Here is a 20,692-nt window from a genome sequence, read left to right as displayed (position 1 = left end):
CGCTTATTGGAGCGCCACTGGTTTGAAATTATTTTATTGCTTCATTTCGTAATAATTAATATTATTTAACATTACTATTTTAATCATCTTGTTAAATTACACACTCAGGAAAAGAGCCGCTTATTGGAGCGCCGCTGGCTTAACATGAACCCTTGAGACTGAAATGAATATAATCATAATAATAATTATTTACCAACTCAACATTCACAAAATTTATTTATTTAGTGATATATAATTTTACTCATAAAAATAATACTTACATAAATATAGCCTCAAATCTTGATACACAATCAATACAATGAAAAATAAATATACACTCCAATATAAATAAAGTTTTACGAATAACGTTAGGAAAGTTAAGAGAAACAAATTTGAATCTGCCTAACACAACGATAAATATTTCAAAGTATTATGCACCCCGAATGCAATATAAATTATAAAAATTATGTGTTACATCACGGCCGGTCACGCTCGCAAAATACACTCTGATCTGTTTTCCTAAATGCGCCAAAAGAAGTATAACTTCAAAAAAAAACTTAAAAAACAATATATTCACCTGCATAGGTTGTATGAGTGCCTAGACATTTTCCAGTGCCTTTATAAGAATGTAGAGGATATTCTAAAAGTAAATAGTATCATGATACATACTTTTGTATTTCATAAACCATCTGCTACAGGGGGGGGCAAACTTTTTGGATGGAGGGCCAAATTCAAGAATTCAAAATGAGCGGCGGGCCGCAAGTAAAATACCACTTTTAGATATACACTATTTATTATCACGACAAATAAACATTACAAAAAAAAAATGAGAAGAATGAAACTGTTGTGCATTTTTGAACATTTTTTTTTAAATTCAGGTGTTAATTTTGTAGTTGATATTCTCAAAACTGCTTGTAAATGGGCATCGGAGATATTTGATCGTAAATAATTTTTATTGAGGTTCATAATCGAAAATGTTTGTTCACATATATAGGTTGATCCAAAAATAACGAACCTTTTTGTTGCAATAATGTTTAAGTCGGACGAATTTGTCTGAATTAAGGGCATTGTAAAATTTTGAGATTTCTTCACGACGATACAATTCTCTTAAGTTGTAGCTCTGTCGGTACACTATCAATATCTATTGAAATCGATGTTCATCGTAGAAAATAGTCATTACATAGTGTGAGACGAAACGCAAGGAAGACATACTGAGCTAATACATTTACGAAACAGCAAATTCTTCAAATTCAAATCTATTGTCAATGTTTTTTTAAAAAAATTATAAAAAAGTTATTCGTAATCAGAAGTACAATTAATGATGGCGGGCCGCAAAAAAATACCCGGCGGGCCGCAGTTTGCCCTCCCCTGATCTACTACCTACAATCTACAGGGATTTTATGAGAACCTAATACATTCTCCTAGTATGAAATATCATTATTCTTTATTTAAACTTAGTAAGAATGCGAAAATTCTAAAAGAAATTGCCATTACCATGTAGGTACTATTAAAAAATAATCAAAAACAATTTTCTTTAATTGATTATAAAGCAATACACCTACATAAGTTTATGAGTGCCTAATAGATTTTCCAGTGCATCTGAATGTAGTGAATTTTTGAAAAGTAGCATTATGATAATTTTGAAATTATCTCGTCATAAATTATACTAATGGTTTTATAAATGCGTTTAAATATTAATAAATGTAAAAAATCTTAACACCACTGCACAGTTATGTATTGAAATATGACTATATTCTAAAATATTGGAGCGAGAGGTTTAAAAGAATACTATTTTATGTAATAAAAATACTTTATGTCATCACTTTATGTTATCAAATGTTTCAAATAAATATAAAGGATAATAAGGCTTCAAAATTATATAAATAGATTATCTACAACGTTTAAGGTATGTCCAGGATCATGCTTTGAAAATAGAACAAAAGCTCCATTTTGACCTACGCTGAGCATGTCCCCCCTTAATAGAAAGAAGATTATTTTATTACTTTTTCAAAATATTTTGAACCGGAACGCCATATGAAATATTCTGATGAGGCTCGAGAATTTTACGAGACATCTCGCTATCTTCTAGGATTCCACAAGAAGGAACAGTATATTCGAGGATTCCACGAGACAGAACGGTATTCTCGAGGAATTCACGAACCGGAACAGCGCTCCAGTGCGTTCTGCTCCATTCCATGCATTGACAGTAGTAGAAGCAAAATGATCACATTAACACCTAAGCTTTGAGAAAACCACATAGATATAATATAGCCTCACTATTATCACCTCACAAGGATCGAATCCGGAGCTCCTAGGTGAGAGCCCAGTGCCTTCCGCACTGCACCATGAGAGCTGTTTTTATTCAATAGTGAATATACACATGATTTAAGAATGTTATGATTCTTTATATTATTGAAAATGTATAATGCTGTCATCCAGTGGTACCCAAGGGGTACGAAACGGCCACAGGGTCGCCCTAAAAGCCGCTGAATTGACGAACTGGTAAAGTTCGGCGGAAATACGTGGCAGCGAACGACACAGGACTGAGAGAGTTGGAGAAAGCTTGGGGAGGCCTTCATCCAGCAGTGGATTGACCCCGGCTGATGATGATGATGAGTCTATGACCAGTGGGCATCGCACATTCATCATGGGCGGACGCAAGGGTTTTTTTATTTGAAAACTCATATTTTAAATACAAAATTTTACAGAAATATCTATCTCTAAGAAGTGGAACTAATATCATGTATTTAAAAAGGTACGTCCATGGAGAATTTCATCATTTATATGAAGATATTTAATGAGTATCCGCCGCGTTCACTTTGTGCAAAAATATCAAACCAACTGATCGTGCCGTTGAAGCCACGCGCCACTTTGCATCCATCGCTCGCCGGGCGTAATCTGCACGTAGGCCACTCCATGTGGCATTTCTTGTGTTTGATATTTCCGTGCCGCGCCACGTCGTGTCGCATCTGCATCGACTTCGCCCACGTAAGACGCCGGGTTATACTACATACATACATTTACTATAGATGACAAAAACATTGATTTATAATATCAAACACATAGATAGTATGCAGGCGAGTTTTTCCCTCTCCTATTGTTATTTTGTCACTTACGAGGTGTCATTTCTTAACACTCAATATATATATATTTATTTTGTTTAACACTACAACAGGCCATGAGGCCCAATGGAAGTAGTGTACTGAAACAGTAATGTAATCAGTAATATAAGTGAAACAATCATAAACACCCTGGCTTTAAGAAAATCAGATAAATCTATTATGACCTCATTGGGATTAAACCCGGAGCTCCCGGATGAAAGGCCAGCACCTTACACACTGGACTACGAGGACCGCTTACTGACGTGATTTGTGAGGTACAATAGTCAGGAAGAGTTTCATATTTCAGAGGAAAAAGTGTAATAAAAAAGTAATTATCAAGATAAAAAGAAGAACAGAAAATGCCTTTCAACAGTCAAATTTATCGAACCAGCTCCGGTCCAAATTACCAAACTAGACTTTATTCATAACAATTTAATTATTATTACATATATTAACCCAAGTATTCTTACCTTGTCATTCAATGCGTTGTAAGTGTGATTAAAATATTACATCAGATCTATTTAAAGTATTTGATACGACATTGCGTCATTATTTATTGTAAGTTATAAATATCCCTTCGGAATAAGGAAATATGCTGATGGTCCAATTTAGTCTCCCTTATATGTATTTCCTACAAAGTCTAGATTATGTAGGCTAAGCACTCAGAGATACCCCAAATTATTTGTTATCTACTTGTATAACTAATAGATATAATATAATAGAATATTAAAAAAAGAGGTTGGGTCCAATAATAATTTTATTGATACAAAAAAATATTATGTATAATATATTTCGGCATTATTTCCGAATCATCTTTATTACAATAACAAATAATGCAATTTTATATTAAAAAAAAAACCTTTTCTCAGTTTTATCAACCAAAATATTTTTTTATAAATTATCCAGACATTTCAACATTTAAAATCTATATTACACTACAAAATTAATAATTTTTATCAATATTGGGGAGAAATATTTTAATATTGAGTGATTCTGATTTTAACTGACAACATTATTGAACAATAAATTAATTGTATTAATAATAAAATTAAATAATATTCTTATGCAATATTCTTATGACAAACTACAAAGAAAATATAAAATCTAACTTAACATTTACAATGCTTGAAACAAGGACAATAATAAAATAAATTATCAATAATTAAATAATATTTTCAACCATTTGGATGAGAATCGTTTCAGGGGTTTTATTTTTTAATGACTCTATTTTTAAGGAATGGTATAAAATCTTCACCCTCTGAAATGACGATGACTAATATTTCAATAATAAAAAAAATATATTCCAACTACTGGAAAAACAATGTAGGTAATGGGATGATATTAAATAATATTATAGAAAAATTGTTAACACAACATTATTTATGAGATCTTCTCACCTGAGTAGATATTTTACTGAAAATCATAAGTTGCTAAAATTTTATGCAGTTAACATTCTGAAAAATGAGAATCCCCTAAAGACGCAACTCTCTTAAAAATTTAATTTAGGTGCAAGCATTTAATTTTAAATAATGAAAAATTAATTAATTTATAATTATTAATAATCAGGAATTTGGATAATGTAAAAGCGGTATAACACAAAAATTGCAGCTACAATCAGTTCAATCAAACCAGAATTTAGTAAACAACGGTGGCGAACCGATGACCCACGTCACCCATTCATTCTCTACTTGTTATAAATTAGATACATAACTGGGTTATTTTCAATATTGTGTTGTCAATGCAAAAATTATAGCAAAAAAAAAATGGTAGAAGGTTCCGAGATTGCGGAAGATTTGATATTTTTACTCTGATTTGAATAATACAAAAATAAATAATTAGGACCTTGAGTAATTGAAATTACTCAATTGACAAATTAAAACCAAATTATATATGACTATGGTAAAGTAATCGAATACCACTATCGGCACAAATGAATTTAAGTCAGTTTAATATACACAATCAAGTTTCTGATAAAAATTCCTTGAATTTGTCACTTCGTAAAAATCTATATGTACGCCCCACCCCCTCAAACCAGGGAAAGTATAGGGATAGTAAATATTATATACCAATGATCTTCAAAATTAAAAAACAATGTTACACATATCACCACAATTCACTGGGATTGCATGAGATTTTAAAAAATATTAATGTTGGTCCTAATATGCAAATTCTATATTATCTAAATGCATTATCATTATGAAAAAATCATTAAATTCGTTGGCGGGATGGAATATCTAAGTTTATGTCTCGACAGCTATGAGAAATATTATTGTGCTACAAAAGACATGCTATTTTAGAAAAATAATATTCGAGTGTTAATATAAAATATGTAGAATTAGTCCCATTAGCATGATGAATAATCCTAATGGATCGGGATATTTCTACCTCCACAGCAAGGAACTAGTATTATGTTGACATTAATCTAACGCATGAGGGCTTGTATGGAATTGTCATGCACCACGCCACGGCTGTGTAGGACGCCGCAATTAAAACACAATGCGCTGTAATGAACGCAAGCATTGTCCGTGACAATTCTGAATGAAACACATTTTGAAAAAATAATCACAACTTCCATGCCACGCTTCCGCCGATAACATTAAAATGAGTGCGGATAAAAAATAGCAAATATTCCCCAACATTATACTTATCTAGGTGAAAAATAAGTTAAAATAAATATAATTCCTAAACTTAAATAGGAAAAAAAACCGGACCCACAATGTGTACTACATACAAAGTGTTTTTTTTTTTAATTATAATTTACTATTAACGTGTTGGTGTTTGTGTCAACTAAAGCTATTCATATAGTGTTAGTTGTCTATACAAAATAGCGGTGTATTAGTGACCACACATCTAATTAATTTTATTTACAAACACAGACGTTATTCGAAACATGTTTTTGGAAAAGAGATCATATTACATAATATTATCACGTAACAGTAACAAGTAAAATTACTCTCAATTTTATAAAAATGTTTCATCTTTTTCCATAGCATCATGAAGCCACACTGTAATTCAAAAATTACTGCGATAGCTTACACAGAATTCCTTAAGAAATGTCAAATTATGTTACATACTAATACAATGTCACAAATATACAAACAATATTATCGGATATATAAAATTGTATGTGAATCGATAAGCCTGGAATAAAATGTTTAAAAAAAACATGTGTCGAACTCCGTATCTAAAATATCTGTACAACATATCCATAATAATTATTTTAAATTAACAGCTGTCTCCAAACATGTTTCCACATTATTTACATATTTATTCGAAAATATTATTTACACTAACGATAATAATTAGTAGGAAGGACATCATTTTTCGTTCTATGAAAATATAAAATTATTAAATTGGAATAGAAAAAGACATAGTATGTTCAGCACCATTCACCAAAACAGAATATCATTATATATACAAAATATATTGCTGCATACAAAATAAGTCAAAATTTCATTACATTCTACATGCAACATGTAGCTATGTACAACTTTATGAATTCAATATGTATTATACCATTCATAATATCGCTACCTGAAAGCGACACTGAGATAAAGTAAAGAAAGTCAGTATAGAGCTACATAATATTATGTATTATTAATGAATCACTTAAGAGTTTTTTTTAAATTGTAATACTACATTTAAAAGAAAAATTCCAATGTTGATGTTGCATTTATTAAAAATGTCCTGTAACTTCAAAGTATTAATGGGATATCTGAAAAAATCCACTGATAATGTTATACAAGAAAATCTTACCATTTACCATCATTTATTATAAACCGCAGAAAAAACAAAATAAAAATTTATAGTAAGTTATCTAATTGATTTCTATGAAACAAACAATTAAGTTTAATTATCTCAAAACTAGTATTTTTGACATATCTCACTGTCGCTTTCAGGTAGCGAATATAAAAAATATAACATCACCGGGACTGAAAATACATAATTTGTATGTTTTAATGGTAAATGTAAATTTCCATCTCCGCTCCAAGGCCGAGCATACCAAAACTGAAACTGCAATAATGCGAATGGGCCAGATTTTTAAAATATGTTTTTTGTCCCTTTCTGTTAAAATTGACGAGACACATTGATTAATGTATTAAAATTTGAGAATCGAATTAATATTTATAATTTTCTTGTTATACAAGTCACACTGCGCAAGAACAATAATTGACTTAGTGATAAAAACTGCATAAAAACCATACCGCGGATTTACCATAAATATGCGCAGATGTGATTTATTACCTGTTACAGTTTCTGTTCCAAACCACTTCAAGTCGATTGCATTACTTTCTCTCACTCGGCACTGCTCCGACTATGACCTTTTCCATGACTTCATGCTAATATGGTTTGTTACTAAAGTTTTCAAAAATTTGGTTCATTCGCGGTATTGCAGTTACAACAAAGATATTGGCCTGTTTATTTTTAAAAAATTCCAAGAGGTAGAGATGATCAGATTGATTTTAGTATCAGAGCTATGATGAAACATAATTTTGAATCATAAAAGCGACATGAAAATATAATTCCGTTCCATATACATATTATGTAAAAGCCTCATCATAAAAAATACTATTTGATAAAAAAAATAAACAAATCAATTAACTTGGAGGATTAAAAATATACACACATTCTTATTAGAGGGACCAAATTATGAATTAAATAATTTACAGATTATGGAGGACATGTATTATGCTGGATATCATCTGTGGATAAGAAAACATGCCGTTTTGCAGACAGTTATAAACATGTTGATTAAACAAAATTTTTGAAGAACATGAGTTATCAAATTCTGGCAATTTACCGTACAATGTCGCAAATATTAGTAGAGTTTGCAGACATTAAAGATCTATCTATCTATATAATCACTAGCAAATATTACCAGGTGGCAGTACCACATGTCAACATTCTCATACATCTCCCTCTCTCTCATAAGTTTACGTGCATATTGTCTTACTGTCTCTGTTCTGGTGTTTTAGACTATATTTGTATGTGTGCTGCTGCATCAGCCTGGCGGAGTCTTTGTGAAGTCTCCTGACTTTGCCGAGCACACATTTGCTGAACCAGTTCATTTGTCAAGTAGGTACCGACGCCTAGCTGATGGTTCTTCCTCATCCATCTTTTTATTTTTTGATTGATGCCAAATCTAATCACTCAATATGCTATTACAACACTGTAAGCGTCTGTCAAACTATTATGAGTATTGTTTTCTTTCACAACCTGATTAAAATAAACGAAACAATTTTTCAAATTTAGAGTTTGCGTTTATACGTGTATTGTTTAATATGTCTTCTCCCTGTATCGCTCTCTCTTACGATTTGTCGCCGTACCAGCATGCGTCAGTACATGACATGATCATAATGTATTTGAACTTTTATGGATTCGATTTTAATTTAGAGTTCATTTGTTTGACTTTTAATGCTGTCAAAATTATTTTCATTTTGACATATTATCATATGCCTAGATAATTATTATGATTAGTAGAATATAAAGTTTGCCTCGGCTAATTCCATTAACATTTACATATTTCGGACATTGCGCAGACAATTTACCAGAATTAGACTTCACTATGTATTAGGATTAAATTAAACGTGTCATATAATGATATTAATTCACAAATTAAGAATATTATATATTTACAACAATTAAGTAATATTATATAAAAATGAAGTCGCCTATGAAAGGGCTTAGAAGAAGCTGTTTATTTTTGGTCTCCTCATATTGTTCCTCCAAGATAACAAATACTAGGCCACTAATAATTAGGTACGGGTCCTTAAGTCACGCTCATTTAATTGTCTTCTAACAATACAACAACAAAAACACTGAAAACTCAATACGGACGAATAACTCCAACAAAACAATTAATTATTGGTTGGCTGATGACAAACAATCACAGTTTGTAACTACACATAACAAAAATAAATACAGATTGGCTCTCATTTCTTTAATCGGGGGTCCGATTAATACCGTAAACTGTTCTTTTGGAAGTATTGTCGCACTCCTCAACCAACATGGAGCTGTCATGAGCCCTCTGAGGTTTATCTTTGTATATGACATCACCTGATTTACTTCCTTCAGTCTTCAACTTGTCACTGTTTGTATCCGAGGTCTTGTTTTCCGAAACTGTTGGTAGTTTAGTTCTATCGGAATCTTTCGAGCTAGTCTCGCTTGCCTGACTTCTACTGGAATTATGCTTAGACGAAGACGAACTCGACTTCCTATGATGGTGATTGTGGTGAGAACTCTCTCCGGAATGGGACGAACGATGAGATGAAGAAGAAGAGGAAGGTTTATCGTGATGGGAATCTCCATAACTACGATGTCGATGATGTTGATGTTTGCTGGACAAGTCAGAATGCTTTCTCGAATGGTGGCGATCGGATGAATGGCCGGAAGAGCTTTTTGAAGATGTTTCTTTCCGGTCTTTGGAGGTGTCACCGCTGCTGGTATTCTTGCGGGTGTCTGAGCTCTTAGAGTCAGTTCTACGCACATCATTCACACTTTTAACAGTAGAATCGTTGGCACTCTTTTTCACACTAACAACATTACTGGTGTTATTAGTTTTAACTGATAACTCGACACTGTTTTTTCTGGGATCGTCGATTTTAGCTGCAACATCGTGAATATCTTTTTTGTCATCAGAGATGGAATTGACACGTTCTTTCTTACAAGTCATCTTTGAATCATCCACAACCACCAGTTTTTTATCTGATCCGTTTTGGCTCTTCAAAACGTCTCTTTTATCATCAGAACCGCTCGTGTCGACATTATTAGTTTCCACATTAGCATTCAAAGTCTTGGCAACGTCATTAGAAATTTTCTTGGGCCTATTTTCATTTTGCGGAATGCTCTCCGTAGACAACTTCCTATCAACGGTTTTAGTTGTACTTTTGTAAGTCTTCACTTGCTCCTTCAAGAGTGTACTTTTATCATGCGATGATTTACTGCTCGAGTGCACTTTGCTGGTACTGGAAGTGTAGTTATACTGTTTCTTGGCTGACGGAGCAGGATGCGGTGCTTTGAGATGCTGCTTATCAATGACGGGAGGAACGATGTCCATCGGTGAAGACACTTGAGTTTTATTTGAAGACTTGGAGTTATCTTCGGAGTGAGTGGGTTTAGTTTCTAAAGAGCGCATCTTGACATCCAAAGGATAAGGGTGTGCGGTTAAAGCTCTCATTTCAATCTTGTCCTTGTTGTGTTTTGACGTTAGAGGTTTTCTCTCGGGTGCTATAAGAAAAAAACAAATTCAATCAGTATCAATCACGTAAGATGTTAAACAAAACCTTCTACATATACATAAAGTGGAGTCAAAATATATGAACATAAAGCTGAAATATGGAGGCTGAAATATAGGTACAATTAAATTAGCTGAAAATCATTGCACATTGCAGTATATTGACCTATTCTGCTAATGCAGCTACAGCTGTTGTCAGATATTCATTGAAATAACAACTATGGTATGCAGTCAAAAATTAGCTCTGCCTAAATTGTATCAAGTGAATTTTATAGATTTTTTAAATGTTTTTGACCTATTCATAAAACATGTTCACTTTAATCTTGAGATTTTGTATGAAAGGGTGTATTCTGAATATCAACGACAGGAAGTGACATAATAAATAAAATGTTAGTTACAATGTGACAATTCATCCACTTGCGGAGGTGGATTTGCAAGCGGTGGCGAGACGTCACCGGGTACACCTTCGCTGGGAGAGCTCTCTGACTCCGGATAGTATTGCTTCAAACGCAGATGCCAGGCTGAAAATATATTTCATAAGTTGCATTATAATAATTAAGACATTACCAAGTGTTTCATTTACCTGAACAATGAATTTTAAGTGGATACATGAACAGTCATTCTGTTAATCAATCGTTTTCAAAAGAAATGCAGCAAGGACTAACCAACACTGGTGACGGCAGCCACGGTTCTGAACTGGTGGATGATGTTTCTCGGCAAGAAATAGATGTCGTTGTCTCTTAAGGCGAGTCGAGTGTAACGGACACCTTCACGCCTTAACTGATTCAACTTTGCATCTTCGAGCCTGAAATAGGGAAATTGTTGAATGAGTTGAAAAGATAAAAATTGAACAAAAACAATTTAATTAATAATAATATTTTTTAATGGAGCGGGAAGTTCAAGATTCTGTGTAATTTCAAGAATATTGAGCGGGTGTGTGGGCACACACACCGACCATCACTTTATTACATTACAACACAATGCCACTAACTGGAAGAAATTTCTGGGTCGCTACCCATTAAGTCTCTCCTGCGTGAATTTAAGCTCCATGTATCTTAGCATATTATTTCCTATACTACAATACAAAGATAATGTCAGCTATTTTGTCAAAATAGATAATAAACATTAATTCACTTAACCTAAAATCCTAGTAAGAGCGATCTTTAAAGTATTCTTGTGTTTGCTAATAAATATATATTTCCTGCCTAACTAAGTAGGTACAGTCTCAAAAAAATATTTGGAATTTGCCAAGGTAAGTAGATACTTATGGTTTCTATGCTCAAATTTCGTGTGACATAAAAGAGTAACATGAAAAAGACACTGACCAGTTGACACACTGCGTGATGGGCGGCTCGTGCAGATCTAACTGAAGCAACTGCACAAGCTGCGTGAAGTCCGCCGCATGAAAGGCGACCACGTCTTTCGTTATTCTACCGGCACCGCCCGATACACTCCCCACACCCTTTAGAACGCCTGTAAAAATATTCTCTATAAAATGACTGTTTCCAATACAATCTTCTGGTAGTACAATTATTAAATTCGACTTTAAGTCATGAGATGGCTATTGAAAAAAGTATCTATGTGCCCCTAGTGGAGTGCCTGTCTCTGAAGTCGAAGGTCGCAGGTTCAAATTCCGCATCTATTCCAATGTGTGTTTGATTCAAAGTCAAGAAAGAGTGCCATAAAAAGCTAACGCTTACTGTTTAAAAAAATGAGCAATGAGCAGAAAAGATGACGCAGAATCTTTTTGAAAGCAGTATATTATTGCCATATTCATCAAAAATGCATATCCAAGGCACATATCAAAAGATGAGATCATCCACTTTGGACTGGGTGAAGATAAAACAATACACTTCATGTATTTTATAATTAATATTAATTTTATTATGACCTGACTATGTTATGGACTGACACCTATATGGAGATCGTAATATGTATCTCAAGAAACAAAAATATATGGCTGGTGCGGTCCATTGTGTTGTTTTCCATTTTCATTCATGAGGTAGAATCATAGACATTACGAGCCACGAAAAAAGTTGATGTTTCCGAGATGCGGTGCTGGTGGTGACATGACCCGGTCGTCCAATTTTGTTGCATTTTAAAATGTGTCATGTTATAGTGCCAATGTGAAGACCTCTTCACTGAGATTATTTTTTGACAGTTTTAAATTAATTAGCCTTTACTTATCACAATTTTGAATTATTTCTCTACATGCTTGTCTCTCCCATGTAAATTCAGTCAAAGCACACTTGAGTGTATGGTAAGCTGTCTTGGGTAAATGCTTTCGAGACATTCCCAGTAATAAAAACATTCTGATGCTTCATATTATCAAATGTAGGGTCCCATGATATGTCTGATTAAGATTAAGTGTAACTTCTATGTGTACCTGTGACGCATTTTATAATTTGGACTTACTGTTCACCATAACCTAGGAAGCCTCAAAAGCTTAAGTTTTCGGCAACGCGCTTGATAAAAGAGCACCACACAAGGCTTGCAGAGGATATGGACAGGTTGAGTAGGTAGTGATCAAGATCCTCAGTCATTGGGGTTACGATGAGGAAGGAGAATTTTATAATTAGTCAAATGTGCCATTTGTAATATCCAGATAATGACTCACCAACAGCTGCGGTAGTGATTCTATCAAGACCATGTCCAACATGGTCAGCATGAGCACGAGTCCTGTCCTCGAAGAGGGTCTCGCGAGCCTCACTCCAGCGAGGGAGATACTGAAGATTGCGCAGCTCATTTATACCAGCCCTGAAATCAACATATTATGTACAAATCCTATGCAGTCGTAATTATAGTTAACCTAAGTAGACAGAAGAGCACTTTGACAAACTGTAATTTCAGAATCATTTTTTGGAAAAAAAAAATATCTAGTGGATTCCAATAAGATATGTAAAACTTGACCAATATGATGGAAAATCAGACAGGAAAATTCATTGATCCATGTTTTAAAAAATTCTTTACGTTCTTCAAGATGTTAAAGTGTGACAGACCCAATGACATATTAAATGGACAACTCACTTCATATCGGCGCGCACGAGAAATTGAGCATGAAAGTCATTCACAGATGTATAGGTAGACGTCACGTGACCATATGACGTATCCATTTCCATTATGCGATACAAGCTTCGAGAATTTATAGTAATATAACCTTTATTGTAATGGCGTATTAGTGTCATTACTCATTACGTTATAAACAGATTCTAGGTTATTTACGACTTCTCGTAGATTAGACGCATGTGAGCCCAGCGCATCACAAGCGTTTGCCCAGTAGTTTCTGTCATTCAATTACATTGAATAAACATTCATCAATATCTTAAAATGGCATTTTATCAATAATTAATAATACTAACACACAAAAAGTGATATCCCAACTTTCTTGGAGTGCTTAGTAGATTTTTTTTACAATTTTTAACTAGGCACATTGGCATTTTGTAACACAACAATAACGGCGGAGTCGAAACCTGACAGTCAGAAATTTTGTATGGGCAGACCCAGCGGTGTCGCCAGACCGCTTGCAAGCAGAATGTTCATTTGAGCGTAGGATACCGATATTAAAATATGAATTTCGCCATCCGGCAGACCCGACACAAAGTGAGTGTCATTTTATTTTCCAGATGATTCGTCCATATTAATGTCATTGGACAGACCGAATACACTTTTAATTTATCTTACAGGTGCCACATTATGTGGTTAGACACATACAGTAAAACCTCGTTATAATATCTTCCATTAAGAAAACCTTTTTGAAGCATTCCGATGACATAAATGACAGGCATTATGAATTGAATAACTACAAAAGACTTCCAAGTTTAAAGCTCCACAGGAAAGGACAACATAACTCTGGAGATATAAACTGACCTCCGTTTTTTGAGTGGACTCTTTCCGAGTTCAGCAGTGGGTACGAGCTGCTCTCCTGGTCTGATCCACAGAATAGGTCCATCGTTGCTCTCACGGGGTTCCATCTCCATGGCCGACATCACACTCCACGGCATTGTCTATGCAACAAATTATATTATTATCAAGACTGCTACACCAAATACATGAAATTACTTTGCTTTTGCTTTACAGCAGAAAAAAAAGAACTCAAGGCCTATTTTACAACGTTTTTCTTAGCTCGTATTCTTATTTGTCCGGTACAAATCTAGCAATCGATTTTTAACTAACTTCCCGACTATATATTCTAAAAGTTTCAAATGTCCAGCTTTTAGAATATATCAGAACAAGATGCCAATTTTTAATACTTTTAGCCATCTTTAAGTAGAATTGAATTCATTTTCAGTTAATTCTGTTTTGTAATAAAAGTTATTTCGGAAGAAATCCGTAATCCAATCCACTATTATTGGTTGCTAGGGGTCTGTGGTCCCAACAACTAAATTATTAATATAACAATATATACGTGCGTTACTATGGAAATCAATATGAATGTCAAAATGACATTTCAGTATTATTTCTACCAAGTACAAATTTTTTTGATCATTTGAGCTAGTCAAGTCAATTTTATATGATTCAACAGAAAATTTAAAAACGTTGTATATAAAAAGTTCTTTTTATCTTGTAATTATTTTAAATTAACTGCAATTCATTTCTAACAAACTTCACTATTTTCGCCTGCATTTGTAAAAAACTGCAAACATTTCAACTGAATTGCAACACAATTTTCTTACTTTTGACCATGCCCGATCCTAATAGGATCATATTATGGGCCTCCACAGAGTGGAAGTCTGTATTAACAGAATTTTGTTTTTACGAGAAATGGATGTTAGCCACTTGCTCAACCTATTAGGTCCATACTCTGACTCTTAACACAAATTGAAAAACAATATGTATATTTGCCAGACTAAGGATTCAAACCTGGGACGCAACATTATAAGCTGGCGCGAATACCGCTCGGCTATCATGGGCCATCACACAATTTTATATTCACCAAAACAGTTCATTTCATAAATAATTATTGCATATTATTATTCAATTCTATAATTAATTATTCTTTAGACAGTTTCATATGACAATATCAAAATACATTTAAACATGTAAGGATCGAGGACTCACAAGCTTGAGGAATGGGTTTGACTCGAGCATGGCAAGAAGTTCAGGAAAGTAGCCTCCTACTTCTTCATGAACCGTTCCGACCAGAGAGATTTGATGCAGAGGACCGCAACGGAAAGTTCCCGCACAATATGTCTGCATAACCTGGGACAATATATTATCATGATTAGTGGATTACAGCAATAACAAAATCTATCCCTAATTTAATAAACTATAATTTCTATATGAATGAGTTCTGTAGTTAACATTCCAACAAACAATACAAATAGGCCATTCAGTTGTAAATCTCATTTGAATTACTTGATGTTATAAATCCCATCCATTAGCATTTAAGTTGATCTATATTGTCGAACAAGAACTTCTTGTCTACGTGTTAAAACTGTGAACTAACAAGCCCCTCTTATTTAGTTAATCGTACTTCGACTACAGCGACTTCCGGTCATCGCCTAGATCTTCTTGTCGGACAGTAGCAATACTAATTCAGGAATGAATATGTTTCAGTTGGATATAATTACAATTATTGTCTGATAATTTCCTAAACCCTTCTTTCTATTGATCACTGAGGATTGTGACCATCTGAAATGAACCATCTTCTGAGCAACTATGACTTTCGTAAATATCTATTCTTTAACTATAATCTGAATGTTAATAATATTCGAATTGGGAAATAATCATGTACTTCTGAAAAATAATACAGATAAAGCCATACAGCTCGTCTGATTGAATAAATTTATAATTAACACACTTGTTGGCTATACTGCAGCATAGTAGTGGTCTCGATATCACTGTGCCTGGCGAGTGCCCCCGCTTTCACTGTCAGTCCGGGATGAGTCCTGGCCATGTACTGCAGAAGGCAAGGAAGCGGACCCGCTGCCCCCCGCACTACTCCGGCACTGTAGCGAGCCCAGCCTGCTGAATCTTCGCTGAATACCAGCTGGAAATTAATTGAATATCGTTTAACAATAAACGAAGGATTATACTTAAAGAATTATCTTCTGATACTTATTGTATCAAGTGATGTCTATTTAGGATTTGAACCTTGATCATGATTTTGATTGAAACTTAAATAATTCTTTTATTTGTTTCTTGTAATGAGGAAAGGCCACAACACTCACCTTAAGAAATTCCTCAGCAAGTGCATTTTGCTGATTAGGAGAAAGCATGTCGATGTCCTTCTGCTGCAGATAAAGAACAGATGCTCCACCATTTGGATGAGTCTCATTGTAGATCAACCTAAAAATGTATCGGTAATTTTAAGCCATTTCTTTCATTGCTCTACAATTCAGTGTGGATCTTAGCCACCTAAGGTTCAAAAACACATTGGAAAAAACATGTGTATTTTCCAAATGCGGCAGTTGAACCCACAACCGAGACACCATACATACATAGACCATACATACAAAGACCACACATACCTGTGATACTTAAGTCCATGAGGCGACATGGTTGCAGCCAGTGGTGACCAACCATCAGGTGGGGCGGTGTCCATCTGCTGGCGCTTACACTGCACGCCGATGGAACAGCGACGCACACGAGCACGCCGCCTGCAGCGCCGGCACGATGAACTTGATGAGGAGCTGGAGGCATCTGCTTCCAGCGATGACGTCGAACCGGACGTTTTCGTCGATTGGAGTGGGGTGATTTTATTTGATTTTGAAGACAATGGATTTGAATTATTGTCAATAGAGTTAGGAGAGAATGAAGGAGAGGATGTTGACAGACATTGTATGCCAGTTGATGCAACGGAGAACATATTGCCATGGTGCAATGATGTTGGTGTGAGGAATTTCGAATCATCGTCAGCTCGATCCCGCTTCTGATCCTCTTGAATGGAAAGTTTCACTTCTGTAAATGAAAGGATATGAATTTGTGATTATATTATTTTTATTGAAGACTAAATAAGCAATTTTAAGAATGTAACATTCTTGATCAAATATACATAACTTGCAATATTTTCAAAAACATTACTTAGTTGAAAGTTAATTTACCTTAAAATTACTAAAGTTGATTGCAATTATTTATGTAATTCAAAGAACACCTCATATGCATATTTGTTAAAAAATATCATCATGGATAATAGACTGACAACTACAACTTGAGGTGTGACCTTGGCACTAGTGTCATGATTTAAGTATTGTCGGTGTATTACAAGCTATCAATTATTTCAAGGCACCATACATAAAATTATCGAGTTATGTCTCTAGTTAGAAAAGCTCTCGTTCAGAATGCAATATGTGCGGTCGAACCCCATTAAACCAATTTTATAGGACTTTTTAAATAGTCGTCATAAAATTTCATTTTCATATTTCACTATTAAAAAATATTTATTGTTGAATGGTGAAATACAAAAAAATACAGAATTTGCCATTAATATCCATTAATATCCATTAATAGTGACCTAAGTGTTTTTTTTACATCCCTCCAAAATTTGTGTTTGTGTCATATGAGGCATTATTTAATTATGAGCGATATGCAATGAATTCGATTAGAATGGACACATGGACAACTTTCATCTTTGACATATCATTTACAGCTTTTAGTGCTGCATCAGTATAAGGTTGACACTGTTATAGGATAGGTGAGTGGCTGATACTGCCAATTGCTACGCAATTTTTATTTTATAAAAAATTCAGTTTAGGTAAATCATTCTACAGCATGGTAATGGCAAAAGCAATTAGCAGGTGCATTGGTATTGCCTGCTGGCATTGGGACAGCTTAGCTGAATTCAAAAAATTACAAGAAGCCCGCGAATCCTCATATATCGTTGATCTCATAGATGGATTCTCACCTAACTTAGTTAATTATTTTAATTGAATTGATATCATCAAGTATATCTCACCTCTCTTCACGCCATGAAAATCGTTAGAAACATTATCGTCATTGTGAGCCGCATATTCAAACACTTCATCCACTTCCATCTTAATCTCTTTTTTCAGATTTCCGGGCATGACATCCATTCTGCTTTTCTTTTTAGCATTGATGGGCGGCGGCCTGTTGGGTGACTTTCTCTCCTGCTTTGCCTTAACGGGCAACTCCAAATTACCGTAACACGGCAACTGCCTCACTTTGGGCATGGGTGAGAACCTCACAGCGCTGATCGAACACAGGTTACGTGAAAGAATGAAAATGTTCTGACCCAGGACAGTAGGAGCCGTTAAAACATTTCCTCTAAACACTTTAGGATATTTATAGCCCCACATCCTGGCCACAATATGCGTGTTTATCATTTTGATTTGTTTTGTTACCGAACCGAGCTTTTTAAATGTGGCCGAATTGACTGGATACATGTTGTTTAACCTGTGCTGTTTGCAGGCTGAATTTACTCCGTTAATAATAGTAAAGCAGAACTCTGCCACGCGTGACAGGTTAATTTCATTGATGACATCATTGTGGGACGATGACGACGGGGAAAGTAACGCCGTACATGATAATGTTGGTATGATTGGCAGTCTTTGTTTACTGAATCCTCCAGAGTCGAAAACGGGCCACACTGGAAGCCTGCGCTGCAATTTGCATGACGCCGCTTGCGACTTCGGTGATGACTCATCCTTTTCTTCAGATTCACGTTTTCGCTTTCGGACTGTGGAAATAGATAGAAATTTCATCAGTGGACTATAATTGCATATATTTTGTTGGATTCATACTTAATGTACCTAACTAATCAAACCATTGTAGTTTGTACAATTCTGAACAGAAGAGGGTCCTAAATAAAAATTGTAGTGTTTTTAACATTATAATTTCTTATTTACGATATCACCAAAAATCATTTTGATTAAAACAAGTACCCGCTACCAGTTAAATTTTAAACATACTGATATGCCTTATATTATGCATGTTTAATGAAAAAAAAACTAGATTAAAACGTTTCTTTTTTCTAAATAAGTTTTCGCCGTTCTCCTAATAGCACCTCAATCACAGACATATTGTCGACAGATTCCCACTTATGCTGCAACCATTCTACACCAGCCCTGCACGGTGCTGTGAGAACAATCATAATATTGTGATCATATCTGTGACAGGGAATAGTGAATGTTTAGTTCGACAAACTATTATGATACAATGAGTATTGTTTGAGTCATTACAATGTTACTTTCATAAAATCAAAACATTGTGGATACCTTTTATGTAATTTGATAAAATCGTGATGAAGAGATAAAATTTAGATAAAACGGATACGAAAATTCGTACACGTTAGAAAACTTTAAATGTCAAAGGTAATAAAGCAAGATAAAATCATAAATTATACATAAGCAACATAGATACGGATGGCAAAAACAAATTTTCGATTGTACCAAAATGTGTTTTTGTGACGAAAAACTTAAAAAATTATAGTCTAAACAAAACTACATCGGGTGGGCTAGAATCCAAAACATTATTTCGCTCTAAATATAGCGATTTAATTACCTTTTAAGTCATTATTCGGTGATACAGATTGAGATTTAGTCGGTGTTGTTCCCGATGAACAATATCCCATATTGGATAGTTTTCTGTAATCATGGTTAACACGTCTACGTTTTCCGCCTTCGCCAGCATCCTTTTTGGAATTGGTATTTAAGTTTTCTCCATTGGGAGAACACGAATCCTCTCGTTTCGCATCGGATAAATTCTGTTCATCGGACGCCATTGTTTGTGGTGACACTTGATGGCTACTCTCACGTTTCTTTGCAATGTCTTTCGTGCTATTTCGATTTATTGACACGACACTTGTACTATTTGAACAGGTTGTTGTCAGTCTGGCGTCATCAGTTATAACCTGACCGCCAAAAACATGAATATTTTTCTTGCTTATCGGAGTCAACTCCTGTGACGCCATGTTGAAGAATATTGCTCTGGAGTTGCCAGTTAAATAATTCCATAATGAATGTCGCATTTAGTATTATTTATTTAATCTATGGTCACATAATAAAATAAAATAAGAAAATGGAATGTGAATGTCAATATCCTCGTAAAAATTTACCAGTTGAATTTTGTGAATTGATTAATAATATCCTAAAATAAATCTGCGATATTAATAAAAATGTTTAATCACTTAATCTGAATCTGATCAAAACATTTTATTTTTAAATATGTAGGTAGGTACCTACTACAAGGACTATGAATGGAACGTAAATAGTTAATTGAAATTTTAAAAGTTATATAATATTTTTAATATGAAACCTCACAAATTTTCGTTTTCTGTGGGCCATTATTTATAGAATATAAATATGTATTAATGAGAATTATACTTTATAACTTTTTAAATTTCATTTTCCTTAAAAAACATATGCCTAGGTATGTACCTACTTAAGTATTGAAAATATTGCATTCACCTTTAGTATTATAT

At 34.1% G+C, this 20,692-nt stretch overlaps 1 protein-coding gene across 1 annotated transcript; it reads right to left on the bottom strand.

Moving 5' to 3' along the window:
• Window positions 1-8,786: 8,786 nt before the first annotated feature.
• Window positions 8,787-20,200, bottom strand: LOC147067401 (uncharacterized). Its single transcript, XM_085954328.1, has 12 exons — window positions 19,774-20,200; window positions 18,209-18,949; window positions 16,785-17,214; window positions 16,485-16,602; window positions 16,115-16,303; window positions 15,373-15,513; window positions 14,182-14,318; window positions 12,932-13,071; window positions 11,640-11,787; window positions 10,980-11,119; window positions 10,713-10,835; window positions 8,787-10,307 (listed from the first exon to the last, which is right to left on the bottom strand). Exons 1-12 carry the CDS (start codon window positions 20,180-20,182, stop codon window positions 9,022-9,024), a joined length of 4,002 nt encoding a protein of 1,333 aa, XP_085810454.1. The 5' UTR covers window positions 20,183-20,200; the 3' UTR covers window positions 8,787-9,021.
• Between the last annotated feature and the right edge of the window lie 492 nt (window positions 20,201-20,692).

This window comes from Rhyacophila brunnea, unplaced genomic scaffold, assembly GCF_057557595.1.
Source record: "Rhyacophila brunnea isolate RB1 unplaced genomic scaffold, BYU_Rbru_1.0 scaffold_4, whole genome shotgun sequence".
In the NCBI taxonomy this organism is placed as follows: domain Eukaryota; kingdom Metazoa; phylum Arthropoda; class Insecta; order Trichoptera; family Rhyacophilidae; genus Rhyacophila; species Rhyacophila brunnea.
The sequence above is the reverse complement of the archived record's forward strand: the minus strand, read 5'-3'. Positions and strand labels throughout refer to the sequence as shown.